The sequence below is a fragment of the Corvus brachyrhynchos genome, unplaced genomic scaffold (assembly GCF_000691975.1).
Source record: "Corvus brachyrhynchos isolate BGI_N302 unplaced genomic scaffold, ASM69197v1 scaffold17, whole genome shotgun sequence".
Classification (NCBI taxonomy): Eukaryota; Metazoa; Chordata; class Aves; order Passeriformes; family Corvidae; genus Corvus; species Corvus brachyrhynchos.
Window position 1 is genome coordinate 8,333,024 of NW_008240046.1, and position 20,061 is coordinate 8,353,084.

The 20,061-nt window shown below is 39.0% G+C and overlaps 1 protein-coding gene and 1 long non-coding RNA gene across 2 annotated transcripts in view; one reads left to right on the forward strand and one right to left on the reverse strand.

Moving 5' to 3' along the window:
- Window positions 1-20,061, forward strand: part of KIAA1456 (KIAA1456 ortholog) — a 110,055-nt gene that overhangs the window by 69,008 nt on the left and 20,986 nt on the right. Inside the window, exon 2 of the mRNA XM_017744559.1 lies at window positions 12,074-12,219. Coding sequence (XP_017600048.1) covers window positions 12,194-12,219 — 26 coding nt within the window. The 5' untranslated portion in view covers window positions 12,074-12,193. The remainder of the gene's footprint in view (window positions 1-12,073; window positions 12,220-20,061) is intronic.
- LOC108449148 lies at window positions 307-12,929 on the reverse strand. Its single transcript, XR_001865277.1, has 3 exons — window positions 12,533-12,929; window positions 9,681-9,773; window positions 307-2,403 (listed from the first exon to the last, which is right to left on the reverse strand). It is a non-coding gene; the product is annotated as an uncharacterized LOC108449148 (long non-coding RNA).

A 20,061-nucleotide genomic window follows, 5' to 3' on the forward strand; every position in this document is an offset into this window, starting at 1 on the left:
AGGGAAATTCCTGATCCCCAAATTCCAGCTTGATTATGGAACCACTAGTTTTATGACAGCCAAGGAACTACAACAGGAATGAGTGATACCTTGATTTATATTGGAATTTTCTGCCAGTGGTTGCAGCGTTTGGAAATACTTTGTTCATTAAATTTCTCTGAAGTCTCCCTGGAAGTTGATTGAAAATGAACTCATTCTTTAAGCTGTTTGCAAAAAAATTATACTTTACTCTGGGTTCTACTTGATTCTTGTATTTAGGGGTATCACCAGAATTTTAATTTATAAAAAATAAAAATAGAGAAAATATAAGGGTTTCAAGGATTTATTATAATTATTGAGGATCCTTATGTATATAAGCAAAAATAAGTGACTAAGTTCAGTAGAGGAACTGAAGACAATTAATGTGCTGTCAACTGCAGTATATCAAAACTGTTGTTCAGTGGATAATTCTTTTGACAAATTTTTTTTTTTTTGCCATGGAGCTCTGGGCAGCAGGTCAGAAACAGCAACACTTACTTGTCTAAGCACAAAATGTATTTGTAAATTGTAAATTGTGTTAGGTATTATGACAAAGGAAAAATGCCTGTCAATCACACAAATACACACACACGTATTTATGGCACTGTTCTCAGTGCAGCTCTCTCAGGTTTACAGAGGGATAGGTAGGGATACAGGTGCTGTAAGCAGGATTAACTCACAGGAATATCAGACATTAGGCCTTCTGTCTTCTTGTTACTTGGGGGCCTAAGGGAGCCATGTAGGTATAATGAGAGCAAAGACACTAGATAATTTTAATATGCTTAAGTATCTCCATTCCAGAAGAACCTATTTGGTTTTATTATGGATACAGTATGCAATTTAGTTGATAATAGCAGCATTGAGCCTTGAAATTAAGCAGCACAGCTAAGGAAGGGCTGTGTGGCAAAACGTGTTTCATGTCTGTAATTACAGACTTCAAAAACCCTCTCTTCCCTTGAAATCCCTTAAAGATTGCCATCTAAAGGGAAATTTCTATAACTGAGTTGAATATTGCATATTTTCAAAACTCATGCGGGAGAATCACAGTAATGTAAGCAACAGTAACTCTAAGATTGTTGTATTTACAATTATTTTGCAAGAATCACCTTTTCCCCCAGGAAGGCAACAGTGATCATGATGCATTCTCTAGAAAGATATCCAAATGTTTCTCAGTGCATATCACCTGCAGCTCTAGGTCTAATTATACATTTTCACTATCTTCTTGTAATAGCATTTGTGTTTTGTAGAAGGCTGAAGATAATTCATGAAGGAATTTTCTTCCAATCATGTTAACATCCATTCACACAGCTGCTTAAAAGGATTTTAGCAGGAGATGCTATTTACTAGGATGCCTCAAAAAATTGGATTCTGCAAAATGTACCCATATGAAAATCTTTATGCACATGAGCAGCTTCACTTGAACAGTGACTATCATTCAACAGTTACAGAACTAAGTTCATGACTGAAACTTTTTAGTCCTATAAAGTTGATAGTTTTTCCTCTGGTGTTGGTAGTTATGACTTCAGGGTGGTTGAAGAGGAGCAGAGCATAAATCTAGTCTTTCAAAGCTTAATTCTACAGCTCCTTAATTCTTTCAAATACAAAAATCAGCAAAGTATTTCCTGATGTGTTTTGATGTTGGAATATTATATTTTCCTCTGGTCATTAGATGTGGCCTTGTGCTCATACTGTAGGACTGCAGGACATTAACCAGGAGTGTAGTGTGACATCTTGGAGAAGCAGTAGGAAGGAATCTGCTGCCTCCTGCCCTCTCCTTCAATGAAGGTGTTCTGAAGCCCAATACAGTATTTCATTTCTATTTATGTATTCTCTCACTTTGCCTGGGAAGTTGCTCTTAGATCTGTAGGAGGAAACAGACATTTTGTGACATACGCGTCTTCCAGAAAAGCCATGAGAGCCTATTATTTCTGTACAGTGAGTATAGACACAACCAGAAATGGGACCTAAATCCCATAATGTAGCCTGAGGCCAGTTCTTTTTAGGGATGTATATGTCAGAATATGTGGCAATAGGGAGTTGAGATGAAATGCTGTTACAGTTGTCTCTGTTATTGACTGCTGGTTTGGCTTGCAGTGTGTCTGTGCAGGCACTTTAGTTGAGATGACAGTCACAGGAGTACAGCTGTTCTGCTTTGAGGGACAGCTCATCTGAAGTAGACAGATACTCTGAGCCTGAACTGTGGGCCCAGCTGGATGCTAGCTGGCTTCTTGCTGGTCAAACATCTCAAAGTCAGGCATACTGGGAGGTGCAGCGCAGAGACACAGATGTCTGAATAAGCTCAGTCAGGCTCCAACTTGCAGTATTAGCTGGAGTTCAGGGCTGCCCCTTGTAGACCTCCCAACAGAGCATTCATTAGTGACAAACCTGAAGTTCAAAGAGGGACAAGAACAAAGTTTTCTTGAGGGAAAGGAGATGACAATTTCTTTTTGGGCACTTTGCTTTTTAGCTTAAACAGTGATGTGTTAATGCCTGGAACAGTCTTGAGGCAGCACTGTGGCCCCAGTCAGTGTTCTGGGAAATAAAAAGCCATGATGTCCAAGTGACTCTGTGGCATATCTGGGCTTGTGTGTTACTCATGCACATCTGTCCTGAACTCCTGAAGCTACCCAGGCAACTCCCTATGTAGGTAAAAAGTAAAAGATTCTTAAGGGGACAAAAACTCTACAGCAAATGAAGGAAAGGGTTTTCTGGTTATACTGGTTGTGGATGAGGACGGAAGGTAGAGTTTTTTTAGTAACTAAAATATTTTAGAACAAATGTGTTTGTTCTTTTTAAGCACAATATATTGTCTGAGAAAGCCAGGTTGGCTTCTGTGTAGAAGTTACGTGGGAGACCTTTTCTTCTCATTTACCCACAGATATTTAATGGCATTAGATAGCATTCAGACACAATTGTCACTGATTTGCTTACATATTCTGGAGACTAGAGAAAGTACCAGATGAGCAGTGAGGGTTGTAGTATGTAGTTGTTTCGTATTTGCCTTCCTGCTTAGCTTGAGCACTGCCAAAGTTTCTTTCACGACTTTGAATAAATTGCTAGGGTATGTTATAAAAAACTTTGATATGAACCCATTAATAATCCCCAGGCAATGTCCAGTGAGGGAAACCCCGAGGATTTCTTAAAATTAAAATACTGCACAGAGGATTGGATGACATACTGTAAAAACACTTGGAATCTATCAAGAACTTTATGATACAGACCACCTTATGATACAGACTACTGACATCTTTCTTTTTTTCCTATGAAAAAACATTTCCTATTTTCATGTAATAATTGAATATAATATGTAAATTTGGTCCTTTATTGTATGTTTAGAAGTGGCTGTGTAGTCTCCATCACTAGCAGGACTCCAGTAGTTCCTCATCTGCCAGAAACAGAAACATATAGCTCATACCTGAGGTATGGTTTAGAAACTGAGACATGTTTCCCTGTAAAGTTCATTTTTGCCACGAGTTAGCTACAGCTTCCTCATTATCTCCTGTTTCTATAACCCTTCTTACCACTTTATTCTGTCTCCATTCCAGAGGACTTTTTGAGTATAACCTGTGAGACCCTTTCCTCAGATTCAGAAACAGCTGCTTCACAAATTAGTAATTGTCATAATTCTTACTGAGAAGTTTCTGGGCATCAAAAAAAGGCTCCCACTCATTGTTGACATGCAAACTATAGGATATTGCAATTAAAACCTTCCCCACTGCTTCTCTCCTGTGAAAAATGCTGTGTGTGCAGCAGGTAGGCTATCAAGGAAAATCAGTCATATGAGGAGGTTTGTCTGCTTTAGTTGAGACTGGGCAAAGAAAATTTTGGCTCGAATGGCAGATGATGTGTAACATACGATTTCTTCTTTTGTTTAAGGAAAAATAAATCCTAGTAACCCATCAGTTCCAGACTAGTCTCAGAAAAAGGTCTAAGGACTTTCATGTCTTCTGTAGTGAATTACATATTTATGTTCAAATCTATTGGACATTAAGAAGAAAAAAAAACAAAACCACTTGTCAGAAATGTCAGTTTCTATTCAATAAAGCTTCATCACAGTTCTTACAATTCTATTACTCCCCTGCATGCCAAATCAACAGAAGAGCTTGAAAAAACAATCAAACACACATTCCTAAAAGATTATTCTTGTTTGAATTAGCATCCAAGATTTTTCAAATAGCAAAGCCCACATTAGGATTTTTATAAATTTCTGTTCATGAGGCTCTCTTGTGTTAGATTTAAGTAGGCTACATACAATAGCTTTTTATTTTTGTAAAGTACTGTGAAGTCAGTCAGAGCCAGACGATATAATTAGTATTTCTTATTCCCTGGACAGTCCCAGTAAGGCTGTTACTAACTTTGATAACATCATGGAGAGTGACTCAGATACACTTCCAGATAATTTTCCATTGAAATTGTATGCATAATTTCTATTATTAAAAAAAGGCAGATAATTAATGGCTCTGATTTGATTTAAAATATTTAAGCCTTGTTAACTCTTCCAGATAATTTTACAGAAATAATAAAATGAAAATGAAATGTAAAACTCTTAATTGCTGGATATCAATTATAAAATGATTAATTTTTCATTAGGATGCTAATGTGAGCTTTAAGAAGCAGCTTAGGTAGGGGGCAAGATAGAAAATTTGACCAATACTCTGGCAGAGAACAGTGTGGAGACAGAAGGCTATATCACTTAGTAAAGGGACTTTGGCTAGGAATGCAGATGGGTTTATTCCTTAAGACAGATACGGTGCTTGTCATTGAAAGCTCTGCTCTTTTAGACATTTATCTGTCTCATGGCACTAACAGTTTGGCATCTGCCAAAGCTCATCCATATGGTGAGATTTAACCACATAAGGATGGCATTCATGGAAGATAGCACATGGCTCTTGTCCTCAGCTGGCTTCTGGAAAATGTGAAAAATGGCATTTGTGGTTTTAGGAAAAAATAATTCTACCTTTTTCTAGGAGTTAGATTTCCAAATCTGAAGTATTTGGCTCTTTGTCTACAGAGAATTTTCTGGAAAAGTCTAATGCTATTATTTCAGAAATTTAGCCTTATATTCAGGCATTCAATAAAGCTGTCTTTCAATGCTCTTGTCTGACACAGAGAGCTTGTGCTCAGAGTCTCCCTGAGGTTCAGTGCAAAGTTTCCTAGAATAGAATTTAAGTGAGCTAGGTCAAATGCTGAATGTGGGCTACCTAAGAGTGTGGATCTCCTTGGTAATTAAACTATAACCTCTTTACTGCAATTCAGCTCAGGATGGTGAACAAAAAGGTTAGATACGGGTGTCAGAGCTGTTAGGGACTTAAAACATGTCAACAGGCAGACAAGGCTAAAAGAAAAGACTCGGATCCCATGAGTAATCACCATGCCTGAAAATGCAACCTTACACATTTGTGGTAGAAAGCAAGGGTTGAAAAAAGTAGCCTGAGGCTGTAGAACAAAAGGTTGTCTCTAAGAAGGCACCAAAGGGATGGGAAGCTATAAGACAACTATTGTCTCAGATGTTAAAAATAGGGATTTTTATTTGCAGCTACAACAGAGCTTGCTTCTCTGTTCAAAAATTTTACTGAAAACTCACTAGAAGATGAGAAAACTCACATTCTTTTGTTTCTTTCTTTCTGTCACTGATGCTTCATGCTTAGTGAATGTCTACAGTGAAATTACTCATGTATCTGTAGATTGCTTTGTAAGGGGACATCTTTCTGACTAAACTGCTTTGAACACTAATGACCAAAGAATGTGGTATTTCAACATGCTTCTGTTCTTTTCTTTTATAGAACCACAGAATCACTAAGGTTGGAAAGGACCTCCATGGTTGGGTCCAACCATTAACCCAGCACTGCTATGTTTACCATTAAACCATATGCCCAAGTGCCACATCCTCACATCTTTTGGACATTTCCAGGGATGGTGATTCCACCACTTCCCTGGGCAGCCTGTTTTAATGCTTGACCACTCCTTCAGTGAGGAAATTTTTCCTAATATGCAATCTAAACCTATGCTGGAGCAATTTGAGGCCTTGTCTTTTCACTTGTTACCTGGGACAAGAGACCAACCCTGACCTTCCTACAATCTCCTTTCAGGTGGTTGTAGAGGGTGATAAGGTTTGCCCGAGCCTCCTTTTCTCCAGGCTAAACACTCCCAGCTCTCTCAGCAGCTCCCCATAAGACCTGTGCTCCAGACCCTTCACCAGCTCTGTTGCCCTTCTCTGGACTTGCTCCAGCACCTCAATGTCTTTATTGCAGTGAGGGGCCCAGAGCTGAACACAGCACTCGAGGTATGGCCTCACCAGTGCAAAGTACAGGGGGACAATCACTGCTCTGGTCCTGCTGGCCACACCATTGCTGATCCAGGCCCGGATGTCTTTGGCTTTCTTGGCTGCCTGGGCACACCCTGGCTCATGTTCAGCTGCTGTTGACCAGCACCCCCAGGTGCTTTTCTGCTGTGCAGCTTTCCAACCACTCTTCTCCAAACATGTAGTATTGCATGGGGTTATTGTGACCCAAGTGCTGGACCCGGCACTTTGCCTTTTTGAACCTCATACCACTGGCCATGGCCTGTCAATCCAGCCTGTCCAGATCACTGTGCAGAGCCTTCCTGCCCTCCAGCAGATCAACACTCCTGCACAACTTAGTGTCATCTGTGAACTGACTGAGGCTGCACTCGATTCCCAGATCACCAGTAAAGATGTTAAACAGGACTGGCCCAACACCGAGCCCTGTGGAACCCCACTAGGGACTGGCCGCCAGATGGATGTAACTCCATTCACCACCACTCTCTGGGCCTGGCCATCCAGACAGTTTTTCACGCAGTGAAGTGTACATCTGTCCAAGCCATGAGCAGCCAGTTTCTCCAGGAGAATGCTGTGGGAGACAGAATCAACAGCTTTGCTGAAGGCCAGATAGACAAACATCCACAGCCCTTCCCTCATCTATTAGGAGGGTCACTGTATCATAGAAGGATATCAGGTTTGTCAAGCAGGACCTAATCCCATGCTGGCTTGGCCTGATCCCCTGGTTGTCCTGTATGTGCCATGCAATAGCACTCAAGATGATCTGTTTCATAGCCTTCCCTGGTACCAAGGTCAGGCTGACAGGCCTGTAGTTCCCTGGCTCCTCCTTCTGAACCATCTTGTAGATGGGTGTCCATTTACTAAATTCCAGAAAATGGGGCCCTCTCAGTTAGCCAGGACTGCTAGTTAATTGTGGAAAGTGGCTTGATGAGCACTTCCACCAGCTCCCTCAGTACCTTTGGATGGATCTTATCTGTCCCCATGAGCTTGTGTGGGTCTAAGTGATGTAACAGGTTGTTGACCAGTTCCCTTTGGATCATGGATTATGGGGACTTCATTGTGCTTCCTCTCCGTCTCCAGCTTTGGGGGCTGGGTACCCCAAGGACAACTGGTTCTACTGAAGCAGTCACTATGTACATCAGCCATTTTCTTATCTTTCGTCACTGTGTTTCCCTCTGCATCCAGTAAAGGCTGGAGAGTCTCCTTAGCCCTCCTTGTGTTGCTGATTCATAGAAATGTTTTTTGTTGTTTTTTATGGCAGCAGACAAAGTTCTAGCTGAGCTTTTGCCCTTCTATTTTTTTCCCTCCATAACATCACAACATCCTTGAAGTCCTTCCAAGTTGCCTGCCCCTTCTTCCAAAAGTGACACAAATGAATATTTCAACAAAAGAATAGACCAAACTTGCCACATCAGCTATAATGGCAGCAAAGTCACTTCTTAGGTCAAGCAGCAGTATCCTTCTAATAGCCAAGGAAAACAACTTCCTCTGTCTAGCCTTTATGGATGTTATATTTTCTTTTTTGAGATGGTCTCTTCTAAGAAGTATATATGTACAACTTCCCCTTCCTTCTTTGCTGGTAAGCCTATGTTTCTTATAGAGCAGAGCCAGCTCTTCAGGATCTATAAAGAGGCGTATTTTACAAAGGCATATATTGGCTTATTGAAGGTTCTGAAAGGATTTTTGTTGATCTGAGTGACACATTGGTCAGAGATGGCAAAGAACGCCTTCTTGTGTTGTTGTAAATGATTTATGAACCCTGGGTTTTCATGCCACGTTAAAAATTCATATGAACATTAGATTTAAAATTTAATTATCTGAACTAGCTGAAGCACTTCTTCAGGCTTGTAATTGGGCAGATATATAGCACTATACACAGCAAGGGAGACCTGGGACTTGTGTCCAGATCATCAGATGTATTATGTAGCCTACTCTCATTGACAAAGAGTCTAAATTTGGTACTTGAATAAGCAACTTGGTATCTTCCTTTAATCATCCAAATACAGAATATGTCAATAATTTATTTTCAATCTCAGACAACCTGATTTTGCTAAATTTCTTTAGACACATTTGGATAAGTAGCCAGTAACAACTTACTTAACTAGAAAGCACTACTAAATGTGAGTGGTGATAGTGAAATCTGACCCTGCATTTGCTCTTTGCTTTCTTTCTGGTTTTGGAAAAATTATAAAACAGTTACCTTTGCACTTAATTGTCTTTCTTACTCAAATCACACAGCTTTGTTGGGCTATATTCCTCTTGACCAGAGTCATCTGAGCACGTTATTGAAGCACACTAAACATGTGCTCCAATTTAATTTGTTCAATTGGCTTTTTAGCAGACAGTACAAGGAACCCCTGGTAGGCAGATCATCCCACCTTTTAAAGAGTGTGATAAGCTGCCTGTCTCTTTTTCCCTGCTATCCATATGGGAGTATGGACTGTTAGGTAGATAAGTACACCTGGTCAGACAGGGAGTTTAAGGGGTACCAAGTTAACAGAGATGAGTCCATCAGAGATGTATTTTTTTTTTTTTTTAATTGAGAAATCAGAAAGGGACCTATATGGTCCTATTTTTTCTATAATAGCAAAATATTGGCAAGGAAACTGTTAAGGAAAGATTCTGCTAGTATTCTCTTAAATTCCTAACAAAATAAAATTATTGACTGTGGAAGTAAATGGAGTGATCCAATCATCATTTAAAACTTTAACCAAGATGGCAAATTAAATATTTTTTTTATATGTGCTTATGGGATTTAATTAGCTAAAAACTTCTCTGAGATTCCTGGAATAAGAAAGCTGATAAACTGAAAAGCTTCAGTGTTGCCAAAAGGAGTAGCTCTTTTAAACATTTGGTTTGAGAATTTGTGTGGGCTGGAGGAAAACTCAGAGTTATACTGTCTTAATTGTACTTAAATTTGAAATCCTAGGGATACAGTCTTCTAATATAGAGGTGTTATAGCTTTGAAGGACCTGAGATAAAGGAAAATTAAACTATTTACAAATAAAGCTTTCTTGCATAAAAGAGAGAAAGCAATAACTGATATGTGTAATGTAAATGTTTATAATTCAAATGTTCTCTGCCAGACTTTGTACAAAATATCAAATATTCAAAGATATTTAAGTTAATTGTTTATCTTGCTGCAGATGGTAAAGAATTGCTCCTTGTGGTAGAGGTGAGAAGGACAATCACAAGTATGCACCTAAGTAGAAAGGAATGCACCCAGTTCTGTAATATAAATTTATAGCTCTTGACTTGATGGTCATTTAAGGCATCTCTTGCTAAGAAGGGGCTGCTTGTGTAAGAGGAAGCTGCAGTTAAAAGGAGGTATCAGATATTGCACTTTAGTTCTCAAAGAATATACTGTGGTTGTCACAAGACTGGCAGTTCTTGTCCTCTTGGTTGATGATCTTGTGATTTTTGATGTGGTCTTCTTCTCCATGGAGCCTTGTTATCTCTGAAAGAAAGTGTAACTAGCTATGAGCCTGTGCACTTACATCGCCTTTGAGGAAACAAGGGTAATAAATGAAGCAGCACAACAGTGGCATGTACTGACCAACCTTCCTGGCAGCAAGAATCAGTTTGTTAGATGTAGCTTCCCTTGTGAAGACATTATAAAGGCTACAGTGTTGATTAGAAGGGCCTCACTGTAGGTGAGAATCTTGTCCCTGTCTTTCCTTATCTTTCAATGTCCTAGTGGCAGCCTTGGACTAGGAATGTACAGTCTGCTCTCTGGAGATCAGGGATCTCCTATCAGGATAATGGTCACTAAGAGTGGAGAATGTTACATGAAGAATGTGTCTGCCACTGACCAACATGAGGTTTGTGTTTCAGACCAATAATTTTTCTCTGATTGAGGCAAATTCTTTCAAAACTTGCCATCACTCCTCCTCAGAGTAGACAGATAGCCATTGCTGAAATACCATTTTTTTCTTTAGAGCCCTGAAAATTCTCAGTAGTAAAAGAATAATAAAGATAAACCCGTGGGGCTTGAGGTATAACACAGGAATAGGTTTCCTTTTCCCTGTGTACAGTCACTTCAGAAATACATGCTGCCTGCACTGTGGGACCAGCCAGTCCTTTTTGAGTTAGGCCTATGCAGAGCAGAAAGTAAAGTTTGCATCAACCTTAGAGTGACCCTTTGTTCCTAAGAGCTGTGTGTCCTGAATGCACACCAGCATGAGCTCTGAAAGGGTTTGTTCATATGATCTTTCTCCATCAGAGTACCACCTTCTCAAAAGACTCCTGCATAAGGTCACCAATACTCATGGAAAGGTTTCAGAGTCTTGAGGATATGTTTAAAAGGTGTGACACAACCTAGCTTTCTGCCATAATGCACAAGTTGCCTCCTACATCCTGGCGTATTGGGCCCTTTGGGCTGGGTGTCCACTATACTGATCTCCAGACTCACATAAGAGGTTGAAATGTGAGAGCTGAGCTAAACAGATAAGGCAGAATCATGGGACTACTGGTGAATCTATACCCCTCATTCTACTCATATGCTTGAAGAGTGAGTCAGATGCTTAGATGATGAGTACAGGTTGAGAGTCTGTGTAGAATAGAAAAGTACAGTTAAATGAACAAATAAAACACATATACAAAGCAAAAACATTTCATTTGTAACAATACCAAAAAGAAATTAGGGAAAATATCATGACTCTTGGAGAACAGCACTGAAAATTTCTGATAAATGTTTGTTTCTATTATTAAAATATGATCTACATATAGATATAATTTAAGCCAAACTGTGGAGTAATACAAGTAAGACAAGAAATACTAATGCTGCAAAATAGTATTAAACTCCAACAAATTACGTTTCCAAAAATACTTGAAGTTCATGTCCCAAGGAAAGCAAGTCAGATTTCTAGTTGGGCTGATTGTATTTATCAAAGCAGCACAAGAATCTCAAGGGGCACTTCACATCAGTAGCAAGTGCAAATTTGGGAACAGAGGCTGGTCTTGTGATTCTTACTATGAATCAACCAAAAAGAACACTTTTTTTTTAAAGTTAAGACTCATAAATCCTAACATCCCTATATTTTGCTGTCTGATCTGCTTTCTGAACTCCAGTCTAAATACGTCTCATATTGACTTAAGGGATATCTAGATATTCACTCAAATTAAGACAGTAGGATTCAGTTCAGTGATTACCTACGGAATCCTGCCAGGCTTCCACACTTCTGCATAAAAGCACAGGTCTTATACAGTTCCTACATTGTATTTTCTTGTCTTGTGGGGATATTTCAGATGCACAGTCCTCTCTCTGTAGCCATCTAAGCTGAGATAGCTTCATCTGTGAGGAAGTAGTTGTAACTTTGGTTATGTAACTAAACATACTTTCAAGCAGATGGCTCAGCAGCATCCATTTGTCTGATTTAGTGGGAATTGTATATGTTGTGCAAGTGCAGACATGTGGTTAGCAAGCTCATCCTTTACTGTGGATGCAGAACTAGTGCACAGCTATGTGACAAGTGTGATTGGTAGTGGGTGAACTTGTAGAAGCCAAACAACTTACTGTGTAAGCATATCCAGAGAAGCTAAAGAATTTCCCTGCTCCCCATCCCTCTGAATGCAATAACACTCAGCATCCTGGCCCTTACCAGACATTTTCCTTCAGGTCTTTGTTGCAATTCCTGTCAAAATACAGAGATGCCAACCTAAAGTCAACCTCTGCTCAAGAGCATTTTACACAGCTTTTCTGTTTAAAGATTTTGGGAGTACTGCATTTCAACCACATCTTTTTACTCCTTATGCCAGGTGCTTTTCCTGCCACTGGTCACTCTCTTCAGGCCTAAATGCTCCAGGTGAGATCAATGGAGGAACACGTTCATTTCTCCCTGCTGGCGACAGCAGTATGCTTCCAAAGGAGAAATCCGAATGTTCTTGGAAAGTAAGCTCTATGGGTAAGTCTAAAATGGCTAACCATTTCAAAGTCTGCTAAAGTTCTGTTGTGTATTTTGGGTGATCTTACTGGTATTAGGATCCTTCAGAGGCACAAGGAAAGTGAACCTACAGCTTTAGTGAACTGAAGAAGGTGTATTTTCAAGATGAGAAGTGAAATTCAGAAAGACAGTTTGTTATAAAAAGTGAAAAAAAAGCGTTATAAACAATTAAGTGGAAACCTCTGTTAAAGACCCAGCTGGAAGTTACAGGCAACTCCCTTCAAACTGGAAATAGTTCCATAATATAAAACCAGGATAGCAACTCAGTACTTACTGCCCCTGTGAGAGCAGTGAATCCCCCTGCTCCGCATGGGTCTTCTTGGGAAGTAAAGCTGAGGGAGCTATTGCCTGGAACAAAGATGAGAAATTCCAAGTGAGGCAGTGTTCTTTTGTGCCTGAAATTGCAACAGACTGGAATAACAGTTCAGCAGCCTTGTCAGGACTTTCCCCAAGATTTTTCTCCTTTCTGGAGAAGGAAAAGGAAAGTTATTAAAAAGTTTCAGATATGGAAAGAGAGTAAGATTCCCAGGACCTAGTAAATGACTTAATTCCTATCCAGAGCATAGCCGAGGGATGCTTTTGCAACACCTGCACACCTGCAATTCTGTGGCCTGGAGAGGGGACACAGGGATTTAGGAGAGTAGATTGTGGGTAGTATATGATATACAGTCTTTTCTTCAGCCCCACACAGCCAAATTTGAAGACTTTCTGATCTTTTAATCAGATATCTTTCACAGCATTGGCTGGAGACCCTCTTTTGTGAACAACTTATTATCTGAAGTTAGAGCTGGCCTTTGAGAAAGATCTTTGAGGTGTGGTCTCTGGAATACCACATTATTGTTCTTCAGCACTCACTTCCACTTCCACTTGCATTTCTGAATCTGAGTTTCCTCTTGCTCATAGGAGGGTGCAGAAAGCTAGATTCTGGAATGAAGTGGTTGAGGTAGAAGTTTTTGGTGGGACTATGATAAACATGGATAGAGATTTGCCCTTCCTATCCCCCTGTGTGGAGACCCATAACAACAATAGGAGTTCTTCCCAGATCCTAAGAAGCTCCTATTATTGAGTTAATTGTTATGGTTGAGAAAAGGGCACATTTTTTTCTAAGTCTGTTCCTCTGGACTGAGAGGACTCTGCAACTCTTCAACACGTGCTTTGCTTGGATTTGTTTTTAGTAATGTTCTCTTCATTTTTTGCAGCATTTTTTTTTCCAGATATCTTTTCATATAACTAAATTAAACTAAAAAAGAAGGGAGAGAAGATCAGTTTGCAATGAAGCATAAGACACTTCACTTTGTTAATTTAACTTAAAAATGGGCAAAGGTAAAGGTCCTGGAATATAATGGATCTATGAGCCATCTCTAAGAACTGGTTCCAAAAAAATTCCTTTCCATGAACCCATTTCTAAATACAAAGGAATAGAAGAAACATTTTCAGTGTTTCACTGGATTGAGTATGCAGGAAGATTACCATGGGAATATGTTTAGAATATACTCTCAGTTTAGAAATACTGAGAACTCAAATTCAGATTCTTTGATGTTAACAGCTTTTCTTGCCATTACAGAATTTTTCTCTGCTTAGGATGGAAATTCACACTATTACACATACGCAACTAAAGTGAGACTTTTCCTAGTTCTGATGCAGTTTAGACAAGTAGGTCTTACTGGAGCACATCATGTATGTTTTCTGCTTCTTGGTGATCAGAAGAATAAATTAGACTAATCTCCTTGCCACCTCCTCTTCCCCCCATGAAATGGGCTGATGGATAAGAAAACAGAGCTCAATGCTTTGGGTCAAAATGAGCACTTTGGGCTATTTGATCCTGAGAGTTATAGGATATGGGTATGCATGGGAAGAATAGGAGCCCTAGGTACTATGGAGAAAAGACAGAGAACTCTACAGCCCCAGAAAAACAGTTTCTGCTGGGAGCTTAGGGTACCAGAGATGTGACATATTCTCAGTAGTTCAGGTAGCTAGTTCAGAGGAGAAAGACAATATTTAAGGTCCTAGTCTAAACTCATCTTCCAGCTGAGGAAAGGAAGATATAAGAAAGATGCACATGGTCTTGCTGTAATGGATCTTGGTCTGCTGTGAATACGAGGAGACTGTGGACACGCCATCTTTCAATACTGCCCATGTGGCCACTGCCAGCATGACACATAGGCACTGCCTGCTAATGGTGTGTGATCCATTCCATGGAGGGACTGATGGGATGCTCACTTACTGTATTTCTTTCTGTCTTGTACGATAGAGACTGGTTTAAGCAACATTTGAAAACGTTTGTTGATGGTTCTGTTTTTACAATGTTTAAGTGTTTCTTGTTCAATACACAAAAAGCACATGAGAACTGAATCACATGTACCCATTTCCAAACTGTGTGTGATCATCTGCACAGTATGAGAAATTGATAGCAGTCATTGCCTCTTTCAAGCTCGGTAATCAGACATCAGAATTGCCAACTGTATATTTTTCAAATTCTAACTAGATTTTTAATGCACGTGGTAAATGTCTGCCCTTTCAGAAACACAATTTCACTTCTCCCAAAATAAGCATTAAGAATACTAATGCAGGTCAAGTAGTTTATTGTTGGTATGAGCAGCACCATAAGTAACCCATAATTTGATTCTTAAATTAGTAACAAGTAGCTGCCATTGTATGATTTAAGATTCTTTAAACAAAAGAGAAGGCAGTAAGGAAATCAAAGAAAAGTTTCCTGAAAAGACAAAAGGAAAGAATGTTACAGCTGAGTTGCTTTTTTTGCTGTTTTTCTCCCATTGTGGTGGGAGAGCAAATGTGGAGGTGAGCCTCACATAAAGGATTGGAAAAACTCTAAAACCTGTTGAGAACAAAGAAGCCCTGAATCTCGCAAGAACACTTTTGAGCTAAAAGAGCTGAATCTGAATGAAGAGTACTACCTCCAGTTCCCCATGTCTCTGGGGACAGCTGGTCAAAAGCCTGGTAAGACCCTGCTAGCAGAGTGTGCAGAGTCAAATTTGCCACCATACACAAATCGTTTCTCTGAACAATCTGCACCACACTGTTCTAGTCTGTTTTAAGCTGTTCATAAATTGAATATCTAAAGCAGTCTGGGACAGGGGTCAGTGTCTAGAAAGCTAAGTTGATCTCTGGCTTATTCATGGACTTCATTTGTGTTTTTTGACAAGTAATTTGATCTTCTGTGACACAATGATTGTTATTAACTTACTAGAGGAAGCTATGTTTATGATTTCTGAAGAGAAGTAGAAGCATTAGGGGTAGCTTCCTTGACCCAGAAATGGACAAGAATCTCTGTTGTGCAAGTACACTATTTACTTTCTGTTCTCCCTCTTTTACCTTTACTTGTCTCTAAAGCTGAATTTCAGGTCATACTGGAGACAGTCAGTGAATTGAATTTTTATTATATGCTTCAATTGAGATCAAAATGTTAAAACACTGTAGAAAAGTAATCTTTATTTTTAGCCACAGAGAGGAAATGCATATACTTGAAAAGTCTGTCCTTGTGAAATGTCTGCAGCACTTTTGCAGAGGCAAGAAATGCAAGTACTAAGTGCTTTGTCATGAAAAGACACTTCCACTGAATAATAATTAGTCCTTGTAAGGAATAAACCCAACCCTCCTTCTCTGCATGCCAAATAAGGTCTTTGTGACTTCAGGATGCTTGGATGCAGCTCAGGGTCCAACAATATGCCACCCTAACCTCTATAGTATGTGCCTATCAGCAGTCCTGAAACACTTGTATTACTCTGCCTCCAGCATACTTAGGTGCAAAATTATGTTATATTGTCCTGTTTTGCATTTTTATTTTATTAAAAAATTCTTTGTCCCTTTTCCACCACAAAAAATCCCAATGACTTCTGCTGCTGAAAACTGATGTTACAGAACTAGAAAGAGGAAGGTTTGTATCAAAATGAAACCCAACAAGGCAGTTGTATCAGAACAAGATGTTCCCAATCTGACTGATAAAGTCAACAGCCTGTGTTCATCTTTCTTCCAAAATTTTGACTTAAATAAGCTAAAATATGTATGAAGTACAACTTACCAATGTACAGATTTTACCTATCCCTACTGTCACTTGGCAGCATTTTCAGCTGATAAAATTGATATATTAGGTCCATCTATAGGTCTGGGATTTGGAGTTCTACTTCCTGGAGAATAGTCTGTGGATCTACTTGGGCAAGATAGGATGTAGTAAAAATGACAGTACTGGCACATTAAGGAGTCCTGCATTTTTATGTGAATTTGTATTATTGCATTTCATAATAATTATTTTTCAACTAAATTTTCTGCAATACCACTACAGCTGTATCTCACTTTAGTCTCTGATAGTGACACAAGAAAGAAATTTCCCTCTTTTGTGGCCAGTTCTGCTTGCTTTACCTCTTGCAACAACTGTACTGAAATCACAAAGAAATCACGAAGACTCTTTCTAGAGAGGTGAATGGGAGTTGTCCTGTAAAGCTTGGTTGTACTTAAGTATTAAATAATAGTGCTTAGCACTTGTGCAACTTAATGCTTTATAATCTTCAAAGCACTTTACAACTCTTAACTAGTTAATCCCCACAGCAGCTTTGCATGGTAGGTTATGAAGGCCACATATTAAAAATCTCCCACGATACAAGCTTGACAGCATAGTAAGCCTATGGGAAAAAATACCTGCACAGTTATGTTCCTGAAGTCATGAGTGTTTAATTTTACTGGACTGTAACATGGCTTATGTTCAGTAAATTTGTTCTGCTTTCTTATCCCATTCAAAGTAAATCCATTATACCCTGCAGCATAGCTCAGCACACACTATTATCAAAATTTTGGGGATATTTTTTTATTATTAGAACTCCTGGAAGCAAATAAGAAGCAGAGGATACGATTTTTATTTAAGAATTTATTTCTATTTCCAATGATTGCAAAGACCATGTATGGGAAAGGGTCAGAAAGTCCCTAAAGATTGAAGCACTCAGGAGAGTAACTACCATTTTTAGCAACTTCTGAAAATTTGACTTTTGTGGTATTGAGATTGCCAGGAAAACAAAATATGTTTATACTCAATTTCACTGGGAAGCTTAAGCCTGTAGAGACCCCATTTCATTTGGGAAATAGGATGGTTTTTCTAGCTCAAATTTTCTTTGGATTTTCAGGTTCCAGAAAAAAAAAATTAATAGTTACTGCTAAAGAATATTGTATAGTTATTTCTTTAGCCTTTTCAGATCTAAAATTTCCCATGAAGTGGAAATACTGCTTTTAGTTCACTGTAGTACTATCACAAACACCACTGTTTCCATCTTTTGTTAGTTTTGCTGGAAAACTTTTTAAAACAACTTTAAAGTTTGACAGTAACATTATATGTGAAGACCAAATTCACCAACCAAAGGTGTAAGTCATTAGCTCATGACTACCTCTCAAGCATCTGCATGAAAACAAGCCTCTCAAAGGTGTTTGTTCTTTGTAAGACTTACTGTAGAGAGGAAACAACGTCTTTGACTGATGAGGCCTTCTTCCAACAGAAGCAGACATAAAGTAGAGTTTTTGTCACAAATTAAAAAAAAATCATCAGTTTTGCAGAATATCTACTGAGACACTGCAGCCTCATTTATAAATACAGCATGATCCTTCCCCTCCAAGGCACCCGGCAATTTAATGCCTCCTTTTGCTTTCAAGTACAACTGTCTCTTTGTAAAGCTTGTAATTTGACAGCAGATCCTTTGTAATAAGGAAGCTCTGTGATATCATGAAGACTGACCTCGATTCCTTATTTCTTCACTCCTTCAACCTGGAAACTTTTATTTCCTTGGTTTTCCTTCTCTTTTTTCCCTTGTTTTGTTTTTATTCCTTTTTCTTTTCTTTTTTTTTTTTTCCCCCCTCACCTTTGGAGAAAAATCACAAATAACCTTTGAAGGAATAATTAGCAATTGCTGTAGCCCCTATGGTAAAAGCCTTTACCTGACTGACCTCAAAAGGTTATCTAAGAGTAAAGGTTTCAGACAGACCAGGGGAAGAACAATCTCCAGATGAGAGATGGTAAGGGATGAGCATAAAAGAGATGCTAGAAAGTAAAGGAATAAACGAATGGGAACACAAGAGGCAACATAATTAGCCAGTTTTACATGTTTGCCATTGCATAATTTCAGATGTTCCAAATGGAGCCTGGTATTCTGCAGACAAACTCATAATTAAGTACAGGGTTGCAATGCACATGCACAAGAGGTCTGAATTAAAGTTTCATGGGCAGCCTTCTGGCTTTCCCAGTGTTTAGTCACTTAATTTAGTGACCTAAATCCTTTTTAATATAGAAAAAATTGATTTTAATAAGGCCTTTTAATTGTTTAGGGAGGAGGGGTTGCTACAGACTGTAATTTATTATGTAATTGTAGATGCACAGTACTTCAGAGGAAAAGGTATTCTATTTTCATTCTGTCTAAATTTGTATGATGAGACCATGATGAGACCTTAATAAATGTGAGGTTTGGTGGTTTTTTTTCCTAAAGTGTATTAAGCTGCATGGCTAACATCTATTTTAAATGCATCAGAAGCAGGAAGTCTGCAGAGAATCTGTAGGACTGATACATAACTGTAGTTTTAAGGAACGTCCAGGAAAGATTAGGTGGTAAGGGAAAAGGCTGTGTGAATTCCCCACAGTAGAGTTTTATGAGTCTACAACAGAATCTTTTTCTAAGAAGGTTGAATTGGAGGCAGTTATTTCAAACTGAAGAGCTTTTAAAATAAGTAAAGAATTACGTCAACAAATAGCATGGACCAGGTGGTATTCACACTTGAGGAATTTTACCTGAAGGAAGAATGAGGCAAATATGGCATCGTCTTCCAAAAAAGGTATCTGAAAGAGTCTGGGAATGGCAGGCCCTAATTTGTCTGTGCCAATTTAGCTGACAGTACATTACAGAATTAAATTAGCAGAATGTACATGGAAGTATGGAATAACAGGGACAAGTCAACACAATGTTTGCAAATGACATTCATGTCTTACAAATTAGTCAGAGCTCTTTGAGGGTGTTAAGATTAGTTATTATCTAGCTGTTGAATTCCTTCATATAGAGACCAAGAGTTTCATCATTACTCAATGACTGTGGTACATTTAATAGAATATTAGGTTTATGTGTTTTCATTACAGTTATTCTCATCTTGTTCTTACAATCTTTCCCCGAATCTTTTAGTTCAAGTGGGATTGTCAAAATAAAGGGAATGCATGTCCTTAAGTAATTTTGGCAGTTTTGAAAATCCCATCAATACACACTCATGTTCCTCATAATCCTGTCTCCAGGTACCTTAAAGGTGATTTGAGCAAGAGACTACTTGTAACAGTAAATAGTTCAATACATTCAGTGCTTTGTGCAATGTTGTCCTCAGTTCCCTGCCTGTCATACTGGCTGGTATTGTTTCATTGCATTCTTCTTTACCTGTAATCTCTTACACATAATTTATAAGTTCTTGGGACAGGACTATCTCTTTAGCTCATGTTATAGTGCTAATTGAATCGGGATCCTGGTGCATGGCTGGGGTTTTCTGTACTTGCCTAATAAACACCTGTAGGTATAGAAAGTATAGAAACAATCTGCCATTTTTAGACTGCTTTAACAGAAATCAGTGCGGGAGTAGGGGAAGAAAAAAATATTCACTCTCAAGCGTCACAGGATAGGAAGACTAGCAGACAGGACCTAGTCACAAAGGTTAGCTTTGGGCTTAACCTTTAAATGAGCAAGGGCTAATCTTCCTTGGCCGCTTTTGCCATCGGCAGACAGCACGGCTCCCATCAACCTCGGCTCAGAGGAGGTCGGGGACCCTGCTACTCCCCCC